This window comes from Carcharhinus amblyrhynchos, unplaced genomic scaffold (genome assembly GCF_965287045.1).
Source record: "Carcharhinus amblyrhynchos unplaced genomic scaffold, sCarAmb.v2.hapA scaffold_50, whole genome shotgun sequence".
Taxonomy (NCBI): Eukaryota; Metazoa; Chordata; class Chondrichthyes; order Carcharhiniformes; family Carcharhinidae; genus Carcharhinus; species Carcharhinus amblyrhynchos.
In genome coordinates this window covers 2,607,450-2,626,348 of record NW_027649791.1, presented here as the reverse complement: position 1 = coordinate 2,626,348, position 18,899 = coordinate 2,607,450, and the positions used below count along the sequence as shown (strand labels likewise).

The 18,899-nt window shown below is 45.5% G+C and overlaps 1 protein-coding gene across 1 annotated transcript in view; it reads left to right on the top strand.

Annotated features, from left to right (window-relative positions):
* The first annotated feature begins 14,221 nt into the window (after positions 1–14,221).
* The window catches only part of snx9b (sorting nexin 9b), a 173,818-nt gene continuing 169,140 nt past the window's right edge, over positions 14,222–18,899 (top strand). Inside the window, exon 1 of the mRNA XM_080182268.1 lies at positions 14,222–14,359. Within this exon, the coding sequence (XP_080038394.1) occupies positions 14,222–14,359 (138 nt within the window). The remainder of the gene's footprint in view (positions 14,360–18,899) is intronic.

The window sequence follows — 18,899 nt, the reverse complement described above, 5'->3', positions numbered from 1 at the left end:
CAGGGCATATGAAGACAGTAACTCAATTTACAAAATAATGGTTGGAATGTGAGTCTTTACAGGTAATCAAGTCTCAAAGGTACTGACAATGTGAGTGGAGAGAGGGTTAAGCACAGGTTAAAGAGATGTGTATTGTCCTGGCTGGAGACAATTACTGAGATTTTGCAAGCCCAGGCAAGTCGTTGGGGTTACAGATAGTGTGACATGAACCCAAGATCCCAGTCGAGGCTATCCTCGTGTGCAAGATGTTTGTCTTCATTAATGACGTGTTGAAGGCTCCGGAGAAGATGTAGCGTCATCATGACATCTTCTCTGGACCCTACAACATGTCATTGATGAAGATGAACATCTCGCCAAGGCCACCCTCACACCCCCACTTTTTGCCTTCAAACAACCGCGCAACCTCAAACAGGCCATTGTCCGCAGCAAACTGTCCAGCTTTTAGGAGAACAGTGACCATGACACCACACAACCCTGCCATAGCAGCCTCTGCACGACGTGCGGAATCGTTGACATGGATGCCATCATCTCACATGAGAATACCATCCAGATACATAGTACGTACTCTTGCAACTCGGCCAATGTTGCCCAGCTGATACGTTGCAGGAATTATGCCCCAAGGCATGGTATGTTGGGGAGACCATGCAGATGCTACGAGAACAGATGAATGAACACTGCTCGACAATCACCAGGCAAGAGTGTTCTCTTCCTGTTGGGGAACACTTCAGCAATCATGGGCATTTGGTAAACGTTCTCCGAGGTGGCCTTCAAGACACAGTGCAGAGTCACTGAGCAGAGACTGATAGCCAAGTTCCGCACGCATGAGGACTGCCTCAACCAGGATTTTGGGCTCACGTCACACTATCAATTAACCCCCACAACTTGACTGGGCTTGTAAAATCTCACGAACTGCCCTGTCTAGAGACAATACGCATCTCTTTAACCTGTGCTTAACCTTCTCTCCACTCACGTTGTTTGTACCTTTAAGACTTGATTACCTGTAAAGACTTGCATTCCAACCATTGTTCTGTAAATCAAGTTTGTGTCTTTATATGCCCTGTTTGTGAACAGAACACCCACTCACCTGATAAAGGAGCAGCAAGTGTCCCGAAAGCTCGTGGCTTTTGCTCCCAAATAAACCTTTTGGACTTTAACCTGATGTTGTGATGATACTTACTGCATTTACCCTAGTCCAACGCAGTCATCTCCACATCATAATATAGTAATCACAGGGTTGAAATCATTGTGACCAGTTTTAACTTGCTCAGTTTCACTCTGACCTTCATCCTCTTCCATGAAAGAAAGAAGAACTTTTTCATTGAATCACTAACTGTTTTGTGAGATGTGTCAATTGCCCGCCAGGCCTCGGGCATTTAACAGATCACCATTCTTGAAGATGTCATCCAATCTTTCTATTGGAAAGTTCAAACCCTCACCATTATCCAAATCACTGGCGGCTCGCTAAGAAAATACCTTGCTTCTCATTTTATTAGCTGTACAAAGCTCCAAGACCATACCTTTGTTTCTTTTTTGGACATGGGTTAATTCTCATCATATACCAGCCCCGTTCTTTCACTGGTCATATGGTTTAGCCTCTGAGACCATGAGAAGCTAATCATTCAATAGGAATCTATATTTGCTTTCTACCGTTGTCCAGATGACTGTTTGGATTTTATGCTTGTATCAAGAGAGAAAATTCTAGCCTCCAGCCTTCACCATGTTATAATTGAGGTAATATATGGAGAAGGATAGAAATGGAGCCTGCTGTTTATGCACTTACAAGCTTTTATTTATAGAGGCACACATAATATATCTCCTCTCATGGCCAATTAGTGATGCACAGTAAGTGTTGGCCTTGCCTCTAGCACTCGTGCCAAAAATAGTTGGGGGAGTTATCAAGGGGCCACACGGTGAAGCCTTCCATTGTTTGCTGGAGCAGAGAGAGAGAGCTAAGATTTTACCTGTTAAAAACCTGTTTAAAATAAGTTTAAAGCACTTTACTCTTTGTAGAACTGTTTAAAGCATTTATTTATTGTATTTACTGCTTTAAGAATTCTGAGGGTGTGGTGAAAAGGCAGTTGTGGACCAGCCTGCTTTAAATCAGCGCCAGGTTTAAAAGGAGGCCTGGTGTAGACAGCGGGCAGCGTCTGAGCGGGCAGCGGAGTGAGTGGGAAGCAGAGTGAGTTAATAGGGCTTAATATCAAAAAGGGCTGGAAGGAAAAAAGGCCAGGTGAGTTTGTTTGAAAAAAAACAAGGACAAAAAATTTTTTCAAAACTACTACAGCAAGAAACAAGGAAAAAAAATTTTTTCCCCATAAAAAATTACAGTGAATAATGGAGGGGCATGTGATGTGTGGTTTCTGTATGATGTGGGAACTGGCGGACCCCAGGGTCCTTCCCAGTGACCATGTCTGCAGTAAGTGCAGGTTGCTGGAGGAGCTCCAGCTCAAGGTGGATGAGCTGGCCTCTGAGCTACAGACACTGAGGCTCATCAGGGGGAGAGAGGGTGCCCCTAGACTGGCTAAATCTAAGGGTCAGGGACAAAAGGGGGCTGCTGGGAGGAGGAAGGGGGGTGAGGAGCGGAGGCCTCAGCCTCTTAATCTGCATAACAGGTTTGAGGTTCTTGCTTCCAGTCTGGAAGAGGACGAGGCAGGTGAGGTTGGTGAGCAAACTGCACACGGTACAGTGATGCAGCAGGACATAGGCAAAGAGAGGGGGAAAAGGAACGTAGTAGTGATTGGAGATAGTGGGGTGAAGAGTATTGACACTGTCCTTTGTCACAATGACAAAGTGCACAGAAGGGTGTGTTATCTGCCTGGTGCTCGGGTACAGGATGTCACAGCTGGGCTGCAGAGGAACCTGGAGTGGGAGGGTGAGAACCCGGTCGTTGTAGTACATGTGGGTGCCGGCGACGTAGGCAAAGTGCGGACTGAGGATCTGGGGAGGGAGTATGAGAAGCTGGGAATGGAATTAAAAAGTAGAACCGACAAGGTGGTCGTCTCTGGGCTACTGGCTGAACTGAGTGCAGACGGGCGTAGGGTTGACAGGATAAAGGAAGTGAATGGGTGGCTCAGGGATTGGTGTGGGAGGAATGGGTTCGAATTTATGGGGCATTGGCACCAGTATTGGGGTAGGTGGGATTTGTTCGGGCGGGATGGGGTTGGTCTGAATCGTGCTGGGACCAGAGTGTTGGCGAATCGAGTAAAGAGGACCGTAGACAGGGCTTTAAACTAATTAGGGGGGGGGAGGGTGCGAGGGTAGGTGACGCTACGAGGTCTAAAGTTAAGGATAGGGTACAGGTAAGGGAAGAGGCCAAGGATGTCCCAATTGGTGGCGTTACGGCAAATAGGGTCCAGGTGAAGGCTGGGATGAAAGCGCTTTATCTGAATGCACGAAGCATTCGGAATAAAGTGGATGAGCTGGTGGCGCAGATCAACACAAATGGATACGATCTGGTGGCCATTACAGAGACGTGGCTGCAAGGTGACAGGGACTGGGAGATGAATGTACAGGGCTATCAAGTGTTTAGGAAGGATAGGCAGGAGGAAAGAGGGGGTGGCGTAGCTCTGCTGATTAAGGATAGTATCAAGGTGGTAGCAAGGGATGATATCGGAGCCAAAGAGCAGAACGTGGAAGATGCTGGTGGGTGTCGTCTATAGGCCCCCGAATAATGATCTGGAGGTGGGGCGGGCTGTTAACACGCAAATAAGTGCGGCGTGCAGGAATGGGACGGCAGTAGTTATGGGAGATTTCAATCTGCATATTGATTGGTCGACCCATGTTGGACGAGGTGGGCTCGAGGAGGAGTTCTTGGAATGCTGCCGAGATAATTTCCTTGAACAGTGTGTGTTGGAGCCGACGAGGGAGCGAGCTATCTTGGATCTGGTGCTATGTAATGAGGCGGGTAGAATTAGGGACCTTGCGGTGAAGGATCCTCTTGGAGAGAGTGATCATTGTATGGTGGAGTTTCTGGTGCAGATGGAGGAGGAGAAAGTGGGTTCCCGGACACGCGTCCTTTGTTTGAATAGAGGGGAGTATGGTAGGATGAGAGAAGAATTGGCGAATGTGGACTGGGGGAGTGCGTTGGAAGGTAGGTCTGCTGAGGAGCAGTGGGGGATCTTTAAGGAGATCTTTCTTGGTGCTCAGCAGAAATTTATTCCGATGGTTAAAAAGGACAGTAGGAAGAGAGGTAATAAGCCGTGGATAACGAAGGAGGTGAAGGAAAGTGTTAAATTAAAAGCGGAGGAATTTAGAGTAGCTAAGAGCAGTGGGCGAGAAGAGGATTGGGAAAGGTTTAAATGTCAACAAAGATTGACAAAGAAGTTGATAAAGGAGGGTAGGAGAAGCTATGAGGCTGGGCTAGCACTGAATATAAAAAAGGATAGCAAGAGTTTTTATAAATATATAAAAAGGAAGAGGCTGGCTAGGGTGAACGTTGGTCCTTTAGAGAATGAGAAAGGGGAGCTAGTGGTAGGGGATGGGGATATGGCTAAGGTCTTGAATAACTTTTTTGTTTCTGTCTTCACGGAGGAGGACGTGAATAATTTGCCGGGTGTTAGCGATGGAAAGGTGGTAGGAATGGAGGGTCTTAATGACATTACTGTTACTAGAGAGGTGGTGCTCGACAGACTGGAGGGGCTGATTGTGGACAAGTCCCCAGGACCGGATGGAATGCATCCGAGGGTTCTGAAAGAAATGGCGGGGGTGATAGTGGATGCCTTGGTGGTTATTTTCCAGACGTCGCTGGATTCCGGGGAAGTGCCGGAAGATTGGAAAACGGCTAATGTTACGCCGTTGTTTAAGAAGGGTGCCAGGCAAAAGGCGGGGAATTATAGGCCGGTTAGTTTAACGTCTGTGGTAGGTAAAATGTTAGAATCTGTCATTAAGGAGGAAATTGCGAGGCATCTTGAAGGGAATTGCTTGATAGGGCAGACGCAACACGGTTTCATTAAAGGGAAGTCGTGTCTGACAAATTTACTGGAGTTCTATGAGGATGTGTCTAGGGCAGTGGATAGAGGAGAGCCGGTGGATGTGGTCTTTCTGGATTTTCAGAAGGCGTTTGACAAGGTACCTCACAAGAGGTTATTGCAGAAGGTCAGGGGACATGGAGTTGGGGGTAGGGTGTTAGCGTGGATAGAGGATTGGTTGTCAAATAGGAGGCAGAGAGTGGGGGTCAGTGGGTGCTATTCGGATTGGCGGTTGGTGACTAGTGGGGTGCCCCAGGGGTCGGTGCTGGGGCCTCAGCTATTTACCATTTATATAGATGATCTGGAGGAGGGAACCGAGTGCAGGGTGTCGAAATTTGCTGATGACACGAAGATTGGGGGAAAGGCAAATTGTGCGGAGGGTGTGGAGAGTCTGCAGAAGGATCTAGATAGGCTGGGCGAATGGGCCAGGAAATAGCAAATGGAATTTAATGTTGGCAAGTGTGAGGTGGTCCACTTTGGTAGGAAGAATGGTAGGAAGGACTATTACTTACGTGGCGAAAAACTGCAGCATGTGACGGTGCAGAGGGACCTCGGGGTCCTTGTGCATGAGTCGCAAAAACCCAGCTTGCAGGTGCAGCAGGTGGTCAAGAAGGCGAATGGGATGCTGGCCTTCATAGCGAGGGGGATTGAATATAAAAGTAGGGAGGTCTTGCTGCAGCTGTATAGGGCATTGGTGAGGCCGCAGCTGGAGTACTGTGTGCAGTTTTGGGCGCTGCACCTGTGCAAGGATATTTTGGCCCTGGAGGGAGTGCAGAGGAGGTTTACTAGGCTGATACCGGAGTTGAGGGGGTTGAGCTATGAGGAGAGGCTGAATAAACTAGGCTTGTACTCGTTAGAGTTTAGAAGAATGAGGGGAGATCTCATTGAGATGTATAAGATGATGAATGGGATGGATAGGATAGAGGTGGAGAGACTCTTCCCGCTCAAAAAAGACAGTAGGACTAGGGGGCACAGCCTCAAGATAAAGGGGAGGCGGTTTAGAACGGAGTTGAGGAGGAACTTCTTCACTCAAAGGGTGGTGAATCTCTGGAATTCTCTGCCCGTTGAAGTGGTGGAGGCTGCCTCGCTAAATATTTTTAAGAAGCGGGTTGATGGGTTTTTGATAAGAGAGGGGATTAAGGGTTATGGGGAGAGGGCGGGAAAGTGGAACTGAGCCACAACAGATCAGCCATGATCTTATTGAATGGCGGGGCAGGCTCGAAGGGCTAGATGGCCTACTCCTGCTCCTATTTCTTATGTTCTTAGATGAAAACATGCACCCCTAATCCAACAACTGCAGCTTCTGCCTGGTCATGTACATTTAATAACAAGTGAACACCCAGTTTATGCCATCTAATAAATATTAGATTATAATGTAGCCTATCTGTAACCTTTCATGTAGTTGAACATGCCATCTTCCACCTTCCATCTTCCATCTTCCTTTGTCATCAAACGGGGGTGGGGGAGACTAAATTCACCTGCTCCATTCAAATTGTAGCCAGAGAATTGTCACTAACGGCTTCTCCCATTGTAAGAAGTCTCACAACACAAGGTTAAAGTCCAACAGATTTATTTGGTATCGCAAACTTTTGAAGTGCTGCTCCTTCATCAGACTCCTTCACTCACCTGATGAAGGAGCAGCGCTCTGAAAAGCTTGATACTAAATAAATCTATTGGACTTTAACCTGGCTTTGCGAGACTTCTTACTATGCCCACCCCAGTCAAATGCAAGCATCTTCACATCACAGTTTTCCCACCGTGACACAGTAACATCTGATGTTACACAAAGATTCTTGGACCCCTTCTCTTTCTTGTAGGACCTAGGTGACATCTGAAAACATCCACATTTGTGCTGATGACCTTCGCCCCTAGCTTGCCACCACTATTCTTGATCCCTCTACTGTCAGACTACTTATCTGACATTGAGTTTTGGGTCTGCAAAAATTTCCTTCAGTTATTGAAGTCCTTGTATTTGGTCCCTGCCACAAACTCTGCTCCCTCCTCCAACAATTTCATCCCTTTCCCTGGCACTGTTTGAGGCTGAACCAGTCTGTTTATGGATGAAAAGGGATTGGTTTAGGTTAGAGGGTCATTGTTTTTTAACTGGTCGGCGCAACATCGTGGGCCAAAGGGCCTATTCTGTGCTGTAATGTTCTATGTTCTACGTTTACAATCTCACTATAAAATTTGACCTTGAGTTAGATTTTTAGCTACATGGGTGCTGTCAGTAAGACTGTTTTTTCCACTTGGGTAACATTGCCTGTCTTCATCCCTGCCTCAAATCATCTGCTGCTGAAACTTTGACCTATACCTTTGTTACCTTCAGATTTGGTGCTCACTAACCTATGTCAGCTTCTTATCAAACAACCTGTCAATTTTAAAATTTTCAAACTTATTGACAAATCCCACTGATTTATATCTGCATCCCTCTAAATCTGGTCTCAGTCTTTTTAATTTTAATTGTTCCAGGTCTGGTGGTTATACCTCTGGCTTCATAGGCCCTAAACTCCTTCCCTAACCCCCACTCCGAGTACGAGTTGGGCGCCAGTAATAGAATTGGAAAAAGGAACAAAGTACGTGCAGTGAGTGTGTTCACTAGCACTAGAAAAGGAAGCAGTGCCATATTAGATAGGTGCAAGACTATGAGGAATGCAAAGCCTTGTATATAAACACAGCTTGTGGTGAGTAATGAGCACAAATGGCTGTATGGGAATATGTTGCAACAATAACAAAGTGGCTTAAATAATGACAACTGAACACTTAATATTCAAGGATACAAAATGTTCCGAAAGTATTGGGGACAAGGGAAATTTTGACTGACGGTGCTGATTAGGGAAGACATTGTAGTGAAGGAAAGAGGGGGCGCCCTTGAGGGACCAAGGGCAGAATCCATTCGGTTAGAGTTGTGACACAAGAAGTATATGATCACACTACTGAGGGTGTTCTCAAGATCGCAAAACAGTGAGATAGAGAAACAAATCTGTAAGGAAATGGAGATGTGCAAAACTATAGAGTGGAGACATTTTTAACTGGAGAAAATGGGATAAATGCAACTAAAGCAATTTGGAGCTTTATTTAATTTGTATTTATTTATCAGGTTGTGGCCCTGATGATTTAATCAGTTAGCAGCTAGAAAGATGAGAACCATAAAACAGGTGGACTTAATGAACTGGAGACATTCCTGGCAATTCAGGGGGATTTTTTTTAGGTGATAGAGCCAAGTTATTTTAAAAGCACTCAGTCGATCCTGAAAGATTTATATTGTCATGAAGATGAGTGTTGTTTAAGAAGGTTCTGTTTTCAATTGATTGTTGTATTCTGCAGCAGGGGAAAAAGCTGTCCTGAAAGAATGTAGCTTTTATCAGGGTCCAGCCACTTAGGGTTCATAGGTAATAGCCCTGAGAGCTATTTGATGCAGCTGAAATTTGCAGTTTGGCTTGTGTAGTTTGCAGTTCGGAGAGAAGCCCTGGGAGCTGTTAGTAAGTTCAGTGAAGTCCTGCAGAGCTGAAAAGGTGGTGGCAGGTCCCTCATTTAGTGCCAGTTGGGGCCATTTTAACACTTGGTGCAGTTGGGAGACAGGAGTTCGGAGGAACACAGTAGCGTTGCCAGTTCAGCAAAGCTAGCAGTTGGTGAAAGAGTTAGAATTGTGCTGCTATTTAGAGGTGGAATGCAGCAGAAATTACCATCAGATGGTGAGCAGCCATTTGAGGCACTCTAAGTCAGAGTGGCTTTTGAGGGAATTCGGAAGCTAGATTTTTTTGAAGTGAGGAGTTGAAATCCCTCCTGCATTACAAGAAGGATGTGGAGGCGTTGGAGAGGGTGCAGAGGAGGTTTACTAGGATGTTGCCTGGTATGGTGGGGAGGTCCTATGAGGAGAGACTGAGGGATCTAGGGTTGTTTTCGTTGGAAAGAAGGCGGCTAAGAGGGGATCTTATTGAAACATATAAGATGATTAGAGGTTTAGATAGGGTGGATAGTGATAGCCTTTTTCCTCGGATGGAGAAAGCTAGCACGAGGGGGCATGGCTTTAAATTAAGGGGGGGTAGCTACAGGACGGATGTCAGGGGTAGGTTCTTTACCCAGCGGGTGGTGAGGGATTGGAATGCCCTGCCTGCTGCAGTTGTAAATGCGTCTAGTTTGGGGGCGTTTAAGAGATCTCTGGATAGGTTTATGGACGAAAAGGGATTGGTATAGGCTAGTGGGTCATTGTTTTTGTAACTGGTCGGCGCAACATCGTGGGCCGAAGGGCCTGTTCTGCGCTGTAATGTTCTATGTTCTATGTTCTATGAGGGAAACCGTTCTAATGAGATTTTGTGACTCTGTGGCCAGTGATATCTGAGTAAGCTGTTGAGAAGTTAATGGGATCTATTTTGGCCACAAACAGTGTGGTTTGTTGGACCAGTTTGCTTGTTGATTCATAATTACCTTGTGTTAATTCAGAAAGTTGCAGTATAAGATCGAAATTGCAGAATGTTTTCTTTTTTGACTTGGTATAATGAAGTTTAGTTTGTTTAGAATTGTGAAACTTGTGGCTTTATTCTCCTAGTGGGTATCTGGAATTTCAAACTTGTCTATTTGAAAAATGTTACTGGTCAAAAACTGGATTGTAATATATCATAAGGCTTGTATTAGTAATGGAGAAAAGCAAGGAGCGACCCAAAGTAGAACTTTTAACTGAACGAGGACCAACTTCAATGGGATGAGAGGGTTTCTAGCCAGGGTTAAATAGAACCAAAGTCTGACAGCATTTAATGGACAAATGGGTAATCCTTAAGGAGGTAATTTTTCTGGTACAAGCTATGTACATTGCAACATGGATGGAAGATGGGGAAACTAAAGTTGGGGTTTCTTGGATGACGAGGGAAATGGAGAATATGATTAAACAGAAAAAGGATGTATGATAAGCATCCAGGTAGGGCAGCAAATGGTTAGCAGTGCTGCCTCATAGTGCCAGGAACCTTCATTTGATTCTGGCCTTGGTGTTTGCACGTTCTCCTTGTGTCTGCATAGGTTTTCTCTGGGAGCTCTGGTTTCCTCCCACAGTCCAAAGATGTGTCGATTAGGTGGATTATCCATCGTGAATGCATGGGGTTATGGGGATAGAGCAGAAAGAAGGGCCTGGGTATCATAGAGTTGTACAGCACAGGAAAGGTCCTTCAGCTGATCAAGTCTACACCAACAATAACTACCAATAAAGTTGCACGAATCCCATTTTCCTACACATAGAACATAGAACATTACAGCGCAGAACAGGCCCTTCGGCCCACGATGTTGCACCGACCAGCTTTTAAAGAAAAACAACACTAACCCACTAATCTAAACCAATCCCATTTCGTCCATAAACCTATCCACAGATCTCTTAAACGCCCCCAAACTAGGCGCATTTACAACTGCAGCTGGCAGGGCATTCCAGTCCCTCACCACCCTCTGGGTAAAGAACCTACCCCTGACATCAGTCCTATAACTACCCCGCCTTAATTTAAAGCCGTGCCCCCTCGTGCTAGCTTTCTCCATCCTAGGAAAAAGGCTATCACTATCCACCCTATCTAAACCTCTAATCATCTTATATGTTTCAATAAGGTCCCCTCTTAGCCGCCTTCTTTCCAGCGAAAACAACCCCAAATCTCTCAGTCTCTCCTCATAGGATCTCCCCTCCATACCAGGCAACATCCTGGTAAACCTCCTCTGCACCCTCGCCAAAGCCTCTACATCCTTCCTGTAATGTGGGGACCAGAACTGCACACAATACTCCAAGTGCGGCCGCACCAGAGTTGTGTACAGTTGCATCATGACGCTGCGACTCCTAAATTCAATCCCCCTACCAATAAACGCCAAGACACCGTATGCCTTCTTAACAACCTTATCTACTTGATTCCCAACTTTCAGGGATCTATGTACACATACACCTAGATCCCTCTGCTCCTCCACACTATTCAAAGTCCTCCCGTTAGCCCTATACTCAACACATCTGTTATTCCTACCGAAATGAATTACCTCACACTTCTCCACATTAAACTCCATCCGCCACCTCGCGGCCAAGCTCTGCAACCTTTCTAAGTCACCCTGCAAACTATGACACCCTTCCTCACAATCTACCACACCTCCGACATTGGTGTCATCAGCAAACTTACTAATCCACCCAACTATACCCTCATCCAGATCATTAATAAAAATTACAAACAGCAGTGGCCCCAAAACAGATCCCTGAGGCACACCACTCGTAACCGAACTCCATGACGAATATTTACCATCAACCACCACCCTCTGTCTTCTATCTGCTAGCCAATTCCTGATCCAATTACCTAGATCACCGCCAATCCCATACATCTGCATTTTCTGCAGAAGCCTACCATGGTGAACCTTATCAAACGCCTTACTAAAATCCATATACACCACGTCAACTGCCTTACCCCTATCCACCTCTTTGGTCACTTTCTCAAAGAACTCGATAAGGTTAGTAAGGCACGACCTACCCGCTACAAAACCATGCTGACTGTCTCTAATCAATTCATTACTCTCCAAATAACTATAAATCCTGTCTCTAATAATCCTTTCCAAAACCTTACCCACCACAGAAGTAAGACTCACCGGTCTATAATTCCCAGGGAAGTCTCTGCTCCCCTTCTTAAACAATGGGACAACATTTGCTGTCCTCCAATCTTCCGGTACTATACCAGAGACCAACGACGACCTGAAGATCAGAGCCAGAGGCTCCACAATCACCTCTCTTGCCTCCCAGAGAATCCTAGGGCAAATCCCATCCGGACCAGGGGACTTATCTATTTTCAAACTCTCTAGAATATCCAGCACATCCCCCGTATCAACTGCAATACTATCTATTTTACACCCCTGCACCCCAGTGTCCTCCTCAGCTACATTCGTGTCCCCTTGCGTGAACACCGAAGAGAAATATTGGTTCAACACCTCTCCAATCTCCTCCGGTTCCACACACAACTTCCCTCTACTGCCTGTAACTGGCCCTAATCTTGCCCTAACCAACCTTCTGTTCTTGACATACCTGTAAAACGCCTTAGGGTTCTCCTTAATCCTATCAGCCAAAGTCATCTCATGTCCTCTTTTAGCCCTTCTTAACTCCCTCTTCAACTCCCTCCTAGCCAATCTAAAACTTTCTAATGCACTACCTGAGCCCTCAAGCCTCATCCGAACATAAGCCTCCTTTTTCCTCCTAACGAACGAATCAACTTTTTTAGTGCACCACGGTTCCCTGGGCCTACCAAATCCTCCTTGCCTGACAGGGATATACCTATCACAGACCCGCAGTAGCTGCTCCTTGAAAAATCTCTACATCTCGGACGTTCCCAGTCCCTGTAATCTCCTAGTCCAACCAATGCTTCCTAATTCTCTCCTAATAGCCTCATAATTACCCTTCCCCCAGCTGAAACTACTGACCCGAGGTTCATGCCTATCCCTTTCCATCACTAAGGTGAACGTAATCGAATTGTGGTCACTATCCCCAAAATGCACACCAACTTCCAAGTCTAGCACCTGGTCTGGCTCATTACCCAGCACCAAATCCAATATAGCCTCACCTCTAGTCGGCCTATCTACATACTGAGTCAAAAAACCTTCCTGCACACTTTGAACAAAAACTGACCCCTCCAACGAGCTAGAGCTATAGCAATTCCAATCAACATGAGTAAAGTTAAAGTCCCCCATAACAATTACCCTATTACTTTCACTCCTAACAAGGATCATCTCCGCAATCCTTTCCTCAACCTCTCTAGAACTTTTTGGAGGTCTATAAAAGACTCCCAACAGGGTGACCTCTCCTCTCCTATTTCTAATCTCCACCCATACTACCTCAACAGACAAGTCCTCATCAAAGTTCCTCTCTGACACTGTGATACAGTCCTTGACCAATAATGCTACCCCACCCCCCCCTTCTACCTCCTTCTCTACTCCGACTAAAGCATTTGTACCCCGGAACCTGCAACATCCATTCCTGACCCTGCTCTATCCAAGTCTCTGAAATGGCCACAACATCAAAGTCCCAGGTACTGGTCCACGCTGCAAGTTCATCCACTTTATTGCGAATGCTCCTCGCATTAAAGTATACGCATTTCAAACCCTGCTCCGCCCCACCCCCACAATGCCGTGCATTGCAGTCCCCATCTATGCCCCCCTCACTTTCACCCCCTCTACTCAGGATCCCACCCCCCCTCTGAATCAGTTTAAACCACTCCGCATAACCTTCACAAATTTACCCCCCAGGATATTTGTTCCCCTCTGGTTCAGGTGTAGCCCAGGTGTACACTTATCCCTTTGGATGTTATTTCTGGTGCTCATACAAATACTTTTTAAAGGTGGTAAGGTTTCTGGCCTCCATTACCTTTCCAGGCAGTGCATTTCCAGATTTCCACCACTAAGTGAAAGAAGTCTTTCTTAAATCCCTTCTGAAGCTTCTGCCCCTCACCCTAAAACTATGCCCCCTCATGACTGACCCCTTAATTTTGGGGAACGCTGTTTCCGATTCATTGAGCCTTAGGGTGGGATGCTCTTTCGGAGAGTCGCTGCAGACTTGATGGGCTAAATTTCCTCCTTTTCTGTTGGGATTCTTTGGTTCTATGGTTCCAGGGATAAGAGATTTTAGTCACAAATTTAGCGTGGAGAAGTAGGCTGGTCTCCTTGAAGCAAAAAAGATTGAGCTAGAGTGTATGGATTTAAGATTTTGTGCAAAAATTGCAGATGTGAAGAAGAACTTTTCTACAATGAGTGGTAATGACCTGGAACTTGGACCTTTTCAAGGGTGGTGGAGGCACAGACAATCAATGGGTTTAAGAGAATATTGGATCGGTACTTGAGGAAATAAATTTGCAGTGCTACAGAGATAGAGCACAGAAATGGGACTGACTGGATTGTTCTACAGAGAGCTGACATGGACTCGATGGACCAAATAGCTTTTTTCTGTGCAGATGTGACTCTGTGAAAGCTACCTCTGACTAAGCTTTTGATCATTTGCCACAAAATTTCAATTGGTGGCTAGGTGTCATTGTGTTGTATAGTGTCTCTGAAGTGCCTGAACATTGTATGTTAAAGGCTTACTGTAAATACAAGTTGTCGTTGTAATGTTTACTTTAGAAGTTGTAGTTGCACCTTTTAACAATGAGTTGAAGTGCAAACCATCATCTCAGAAAGCAGAAGGCTGCCAGAGAAATAGTAGCAAGTTTCACTGTTTGTTTTATGGCCATAACAGGTTGCATCCTACAAATGATCAGTGGTTTTTATTGTTAGTTATGAACTCAGGTAGGATTCTGCTAATTGTTTTTTTTATTCTCAATGAACAGGCCCGTGTATTGTACACCTTTACAGCTGAACCTGGAAATGATGAGTTGTCGGTTAAAGAAGGAGAGATCATCACAATTGCCAATCGGGTAATTGCTCACTCTTTGTTTAAAATTATATAGCGCATTTCACTCTTTATATGTTTGTTGAAGATTTTTTCATTTTATACAAATAGTGCAATGAACTTTCAAAGATAGCACAGTGGTTAGCACTGCAGCCTCACAGCACCAGGGACCTGGGCTCAATTCCCAGCTTGGGTCACTGTCTGTGCAGAGTCTGCATGTTCTCTGTGTTGTGTGAGGTTTCATCTTGGTGCTCTGGTTTCCTCCCATAGTCCAAAAGACTTGCTGGTTAGGTGCATTGACCATGCTAAATTCTCCCTCAGTTTTCCTGAACAGGGGCCAAAGTGTGGCGACTAGGGAATTTTCATTGTAACTTCATTGCAGTGTTTATGTAAGCCTACTTATGACACCAATAAATAAACTTTAAACCTAAAACATACCGTCAAATCATTTTCAAAGAAGTGCGTGAAACCGCAGGAACCATACAGTGCAGAAGGAAGCCATTCGGCCCACCGACTCTGCACCAATTCTCCAAAAGAGCACCTTTACCAGACACACTTCCCCCACCTTATCCCTGTAATCTAGCACATGGATGACAGCTAATCTACCTAACCTGTACATCTTTGGATTGCGGGAAGGTACTGGAGCACAAGGGCAGAATGTACAAACCTCACAGTCACCCAAGGCCAGAATTGAACCTAGGTCCCATGCACTGAGGCAAACAAGTGCGAACCACTATGCCACCATGCAGGAAGAGAAATTTTTTAAAAAAAAGAGAGAAATAAAATTTATCAATACTTGAAATTGTTGTAGGTAAAATAATATCTTGAAGACTGTTAGTAAGTCAAAATACAGTGGTTTTATTACAAAACTTTGGGAGAAACTGGTTCGAGCCAGGACTACCAGACTTCTCATAGAACACAAACACAAGTGGACATTTTATAAACTGAGCTCCAGCAGTAATCAAGATTCAAAAGTTCCAATTCCAGCCAGACCTTCGGGTCTTCCTTCTTTGGTCGTGATTCAGCCCCAGATTTACTAAGGAATCACAGTCCTGCAGTCATGACACAAGCTTCAATCCGGTCACAATTCAAAACTTTTCTGCAGCAGTACCGCCATCCCTGTCTTTGAAGTTACTTGTGTGATTGTGGCTGTCCCAGCAGGACTCTTCCTGTTAAAAGCCGGTATTGCGATCTGCCATCAGCAGCTGCTAAAAGCCAGTATCATAAAGTACCATCTGTGTAACAATGTCCAACTGACACAAATAGGTAAGATTTGCAAAGTCTACAAAATAATAGCCACATTAATTTATCTGTCTTTATAAAAATGAGAGCTAAAGCATGTAATATGTGAACGAATAACTTGTATTATTGCCAGGAGCAATACAAGCTTGAGAAGATCAATCATGATGAAGGGTTATATTTGTGACATATTTTAGGTACAAAATCCGTTAACCCTTTCCCTACTTCAAAATGATTTAACCGCACCGTGGCACAGTGGTTCACACTGCTGCCTTACAGCACCAGGGTTCAATTCTGGCCTTGGGTGATGACTATCTGTGTGGAGTTTGTTCTCCCTGTGTCTGTGTGGGTTTCCTCCAGGTGCTTTTTTTTCCCACAGTCCAAAGATGTACAGGTTGGGTTGATTGGCCATCTTAAATTGTCCCTTAGTGCCTCAAGATGTATAAGTTGGGGGAATTTGTGGGGTCAACATGTAGAATTAGGTGATAGGTCCTGGGTAAGATGTTATAAAGAACAAACAAAGAACAACCCAGCACGGGAAACAGGCCCTTCGGCCCAACGAGCCCATGCTGCCCCTTCAACAAAGCATTTTCCTACACCTACCCTGCCCTGTGTGTATGTGAATGGAACCCCTAATGTAGCCAGATTCAGGGGAGAATAGTGTAGGGTCAATTTGGTACACCAATCAGCCTAAGAGCACATCTTTGGGGTGTGGGAGGAAACCGGAGCACCCGGAGGAAACCCACACAACCACAGGGAGAATGCGCTAACTCCCACAGACACAGGCCCAAATCCATGTATCTGCACAGCTAGCAGTGATAGTCACTGAGCTGTTGTGGTGCCCGTCTGCTGGTCCAGGATTAAGCACACACAACGACACAAAGTACTAGGCCACTCTCGAAACCTCCAAGAGCAGCCCATGCATGACCCACTGTGTGCATGCCCCTCGTTTGACAACAAGGTGGACCGACATCTGTGGATTAAAAGAGACAAAACATTAACATGTAATACTACATTTCCGGTGTCGTCCTGAGGCTCTGACCCTTTTTAATACAGTCTACTATAACCCTCCATCCCTGTTTCGGTCATGTCTATCTAAGTAAACCTTAAACAAGTCCAGTGTGCCTGCCTCCACCACCTTACTTGGTAGTGCATTCCATACCCCCACGACCCTCTGCGTGAAAAACCTTCCTCTAGTATCCAAATTATACTTCTCCCCCCTCACCCTTAGATCGTGACCTCTCGTAATTGTCCCCAATGTAGGGAAAAGCCTACCACTGTTGACTCTATCTATTCCCTTCATTATTTTATATACCTCTATCAGATCCCCCCTTAATCTCCGTCTTTCTAAGGAGAAGAGCCCCAGTTTCTCCAACCTTTCCTCGTAACTCAGTCCTTCCATGCCAGGCAAAATCCTGGTAAACCTCCTTTGCACCCTCTCCAGGATCTCCACGTCCTTCCGGTAGTAAAGTGACCAGAACTGGACGCAGTACTCCAAATGCGGCCTAACCAACGTTCTGTACAACTGAAGCATTAGACGGCAGCTGTTATACTCTATACCCCTTCCTATAAAGGCTAGCATTCCGTAAGCTTTCTTCGCTACCTTCTCTACCTGTGTTGACACCTTCAGAGACTTGTGCACCTGCACTCCCAGGTCCCTCTGTATTTCTATACTCTTAATCAGTCTACCTTTTATCTTCTAACTCCTCCCTCCGTTATTCCTTCCCAAATGCAAGCCCTCGCATTTGTCTGGATTAAATTCCATCTGCCATCTATCTGCCCAATATACCAACCTATCTATATCCTGCTGTGTCACCTGACAGTCCTCCTCAGTATCTGCCAATCCTGCCATCTTGGTGTCATCCGCAAACTTGCTGATCACACCACGTACACCCTCTTCCAAGTCGTTTATGTATACTACAAAGAGGAGAGGTCCCAGTACTGACCCCTGCGGCACACCACTGTTATGTCAGAGTTGGTGCAACTCAATAGGCCAAAAAGCCTCCTTTTGCACTGTAGATATTCTGTGATAAGGCTATAGCCAAGTGCTGGTAAATGGCATTTGTAGTGATGTTAAATAATTTCAAGTATTGATAAATTATACCTTTTCTCTTCCTGCATGGGCAGCATGGTGCCATAGTGGTTCACACTTGTTTGCCTCACGGTGCATGGGACCTAGGTTCGGTTCTGGCCTTGGGTGATTGTGTGGAATTTGTACATTCTGCCCATGCCTGCATGAGTTTCCTCCGGTGCTCCAGTATCTTCCCGCAGTCCAAAGATGTACAGGTTAGGTAGATTAGCTGTCATCCATGTGCTGGATAACAGGGATAACTCGGGGGGGAGCATGCCTGGTAAAGATGCTCTTTTGTAGTTTTGTTGATGCAGTCTTGCTAGGCCGAAGAGCCTGTTCTCTATTGTATGAGTCTCTGACTCCATTGATATACATTCCAGAATGATTTTATGCCAATTCCAAATTGAAGGTTCACTAATCCATGAGCAAAGGATATTCTTGTCTGCTGCGAATGTTAGGATATTGTACAACCTTTTCCCATTCACGTTACTGATCTTTTTGTCTGGGGACCCAGTATCAGATGCAAGGGATCGTACTCTAAGGCCATATCAAAGATCACCTTATACTCTTTAAGAACATTAAACCAGTCGGCTGTAATTGTGACATGGGTCCAAAAACAATAAGGGTATAAAACACCACATCCACCCTGCACTTCTGGAACGATGAGCTTATGAAGTTGTCATAAGAACATAAGAACATAAGAAATAGGAGCAGGAGTAGGCCATCTAGCCCTTCGAGCCTGCCCCGCCATTCAATAAGATCATGGCTGATCTGTCGTGGCTCAGTTCCACATTCCCGCCCTCTCCCCATAACCCTTAATCCCCTCGCTTATCAAAAACCTATCAACCCGCATCTTAAAAATATTTAGCAAGGCAGCCTCCACCACCTCAACGAGCAGAGAATTCCAGAGACTCACCACCCTTTGAGTGAAGAAGTTCCTCCTCAACTCTGTTCTAAACTGCTCCCCCTTTATCTTGAGGCTGTGCCCCCTAGTCCTACTGTCCTTTCTGAGCAGGAAGAGTCTTTCCACCTCTATCCTATCCATCCCATTCATCATCTTATATGTCTCAATGAGATCTCCCCTCATTCTTCTAAACTCTAATGAGTACAAGCCTAGTTTATTCAGCCTCTCCTCATAGCTCAACCCCCTCAACTCCGGTATCAGCCTAGTAAACCTCCACTGCACTCCCTCCAAGGCCAAAATATCCTTGCGTAAATACGGCGCCCAAAACTGCACACAGTACTCCAGCTGCGG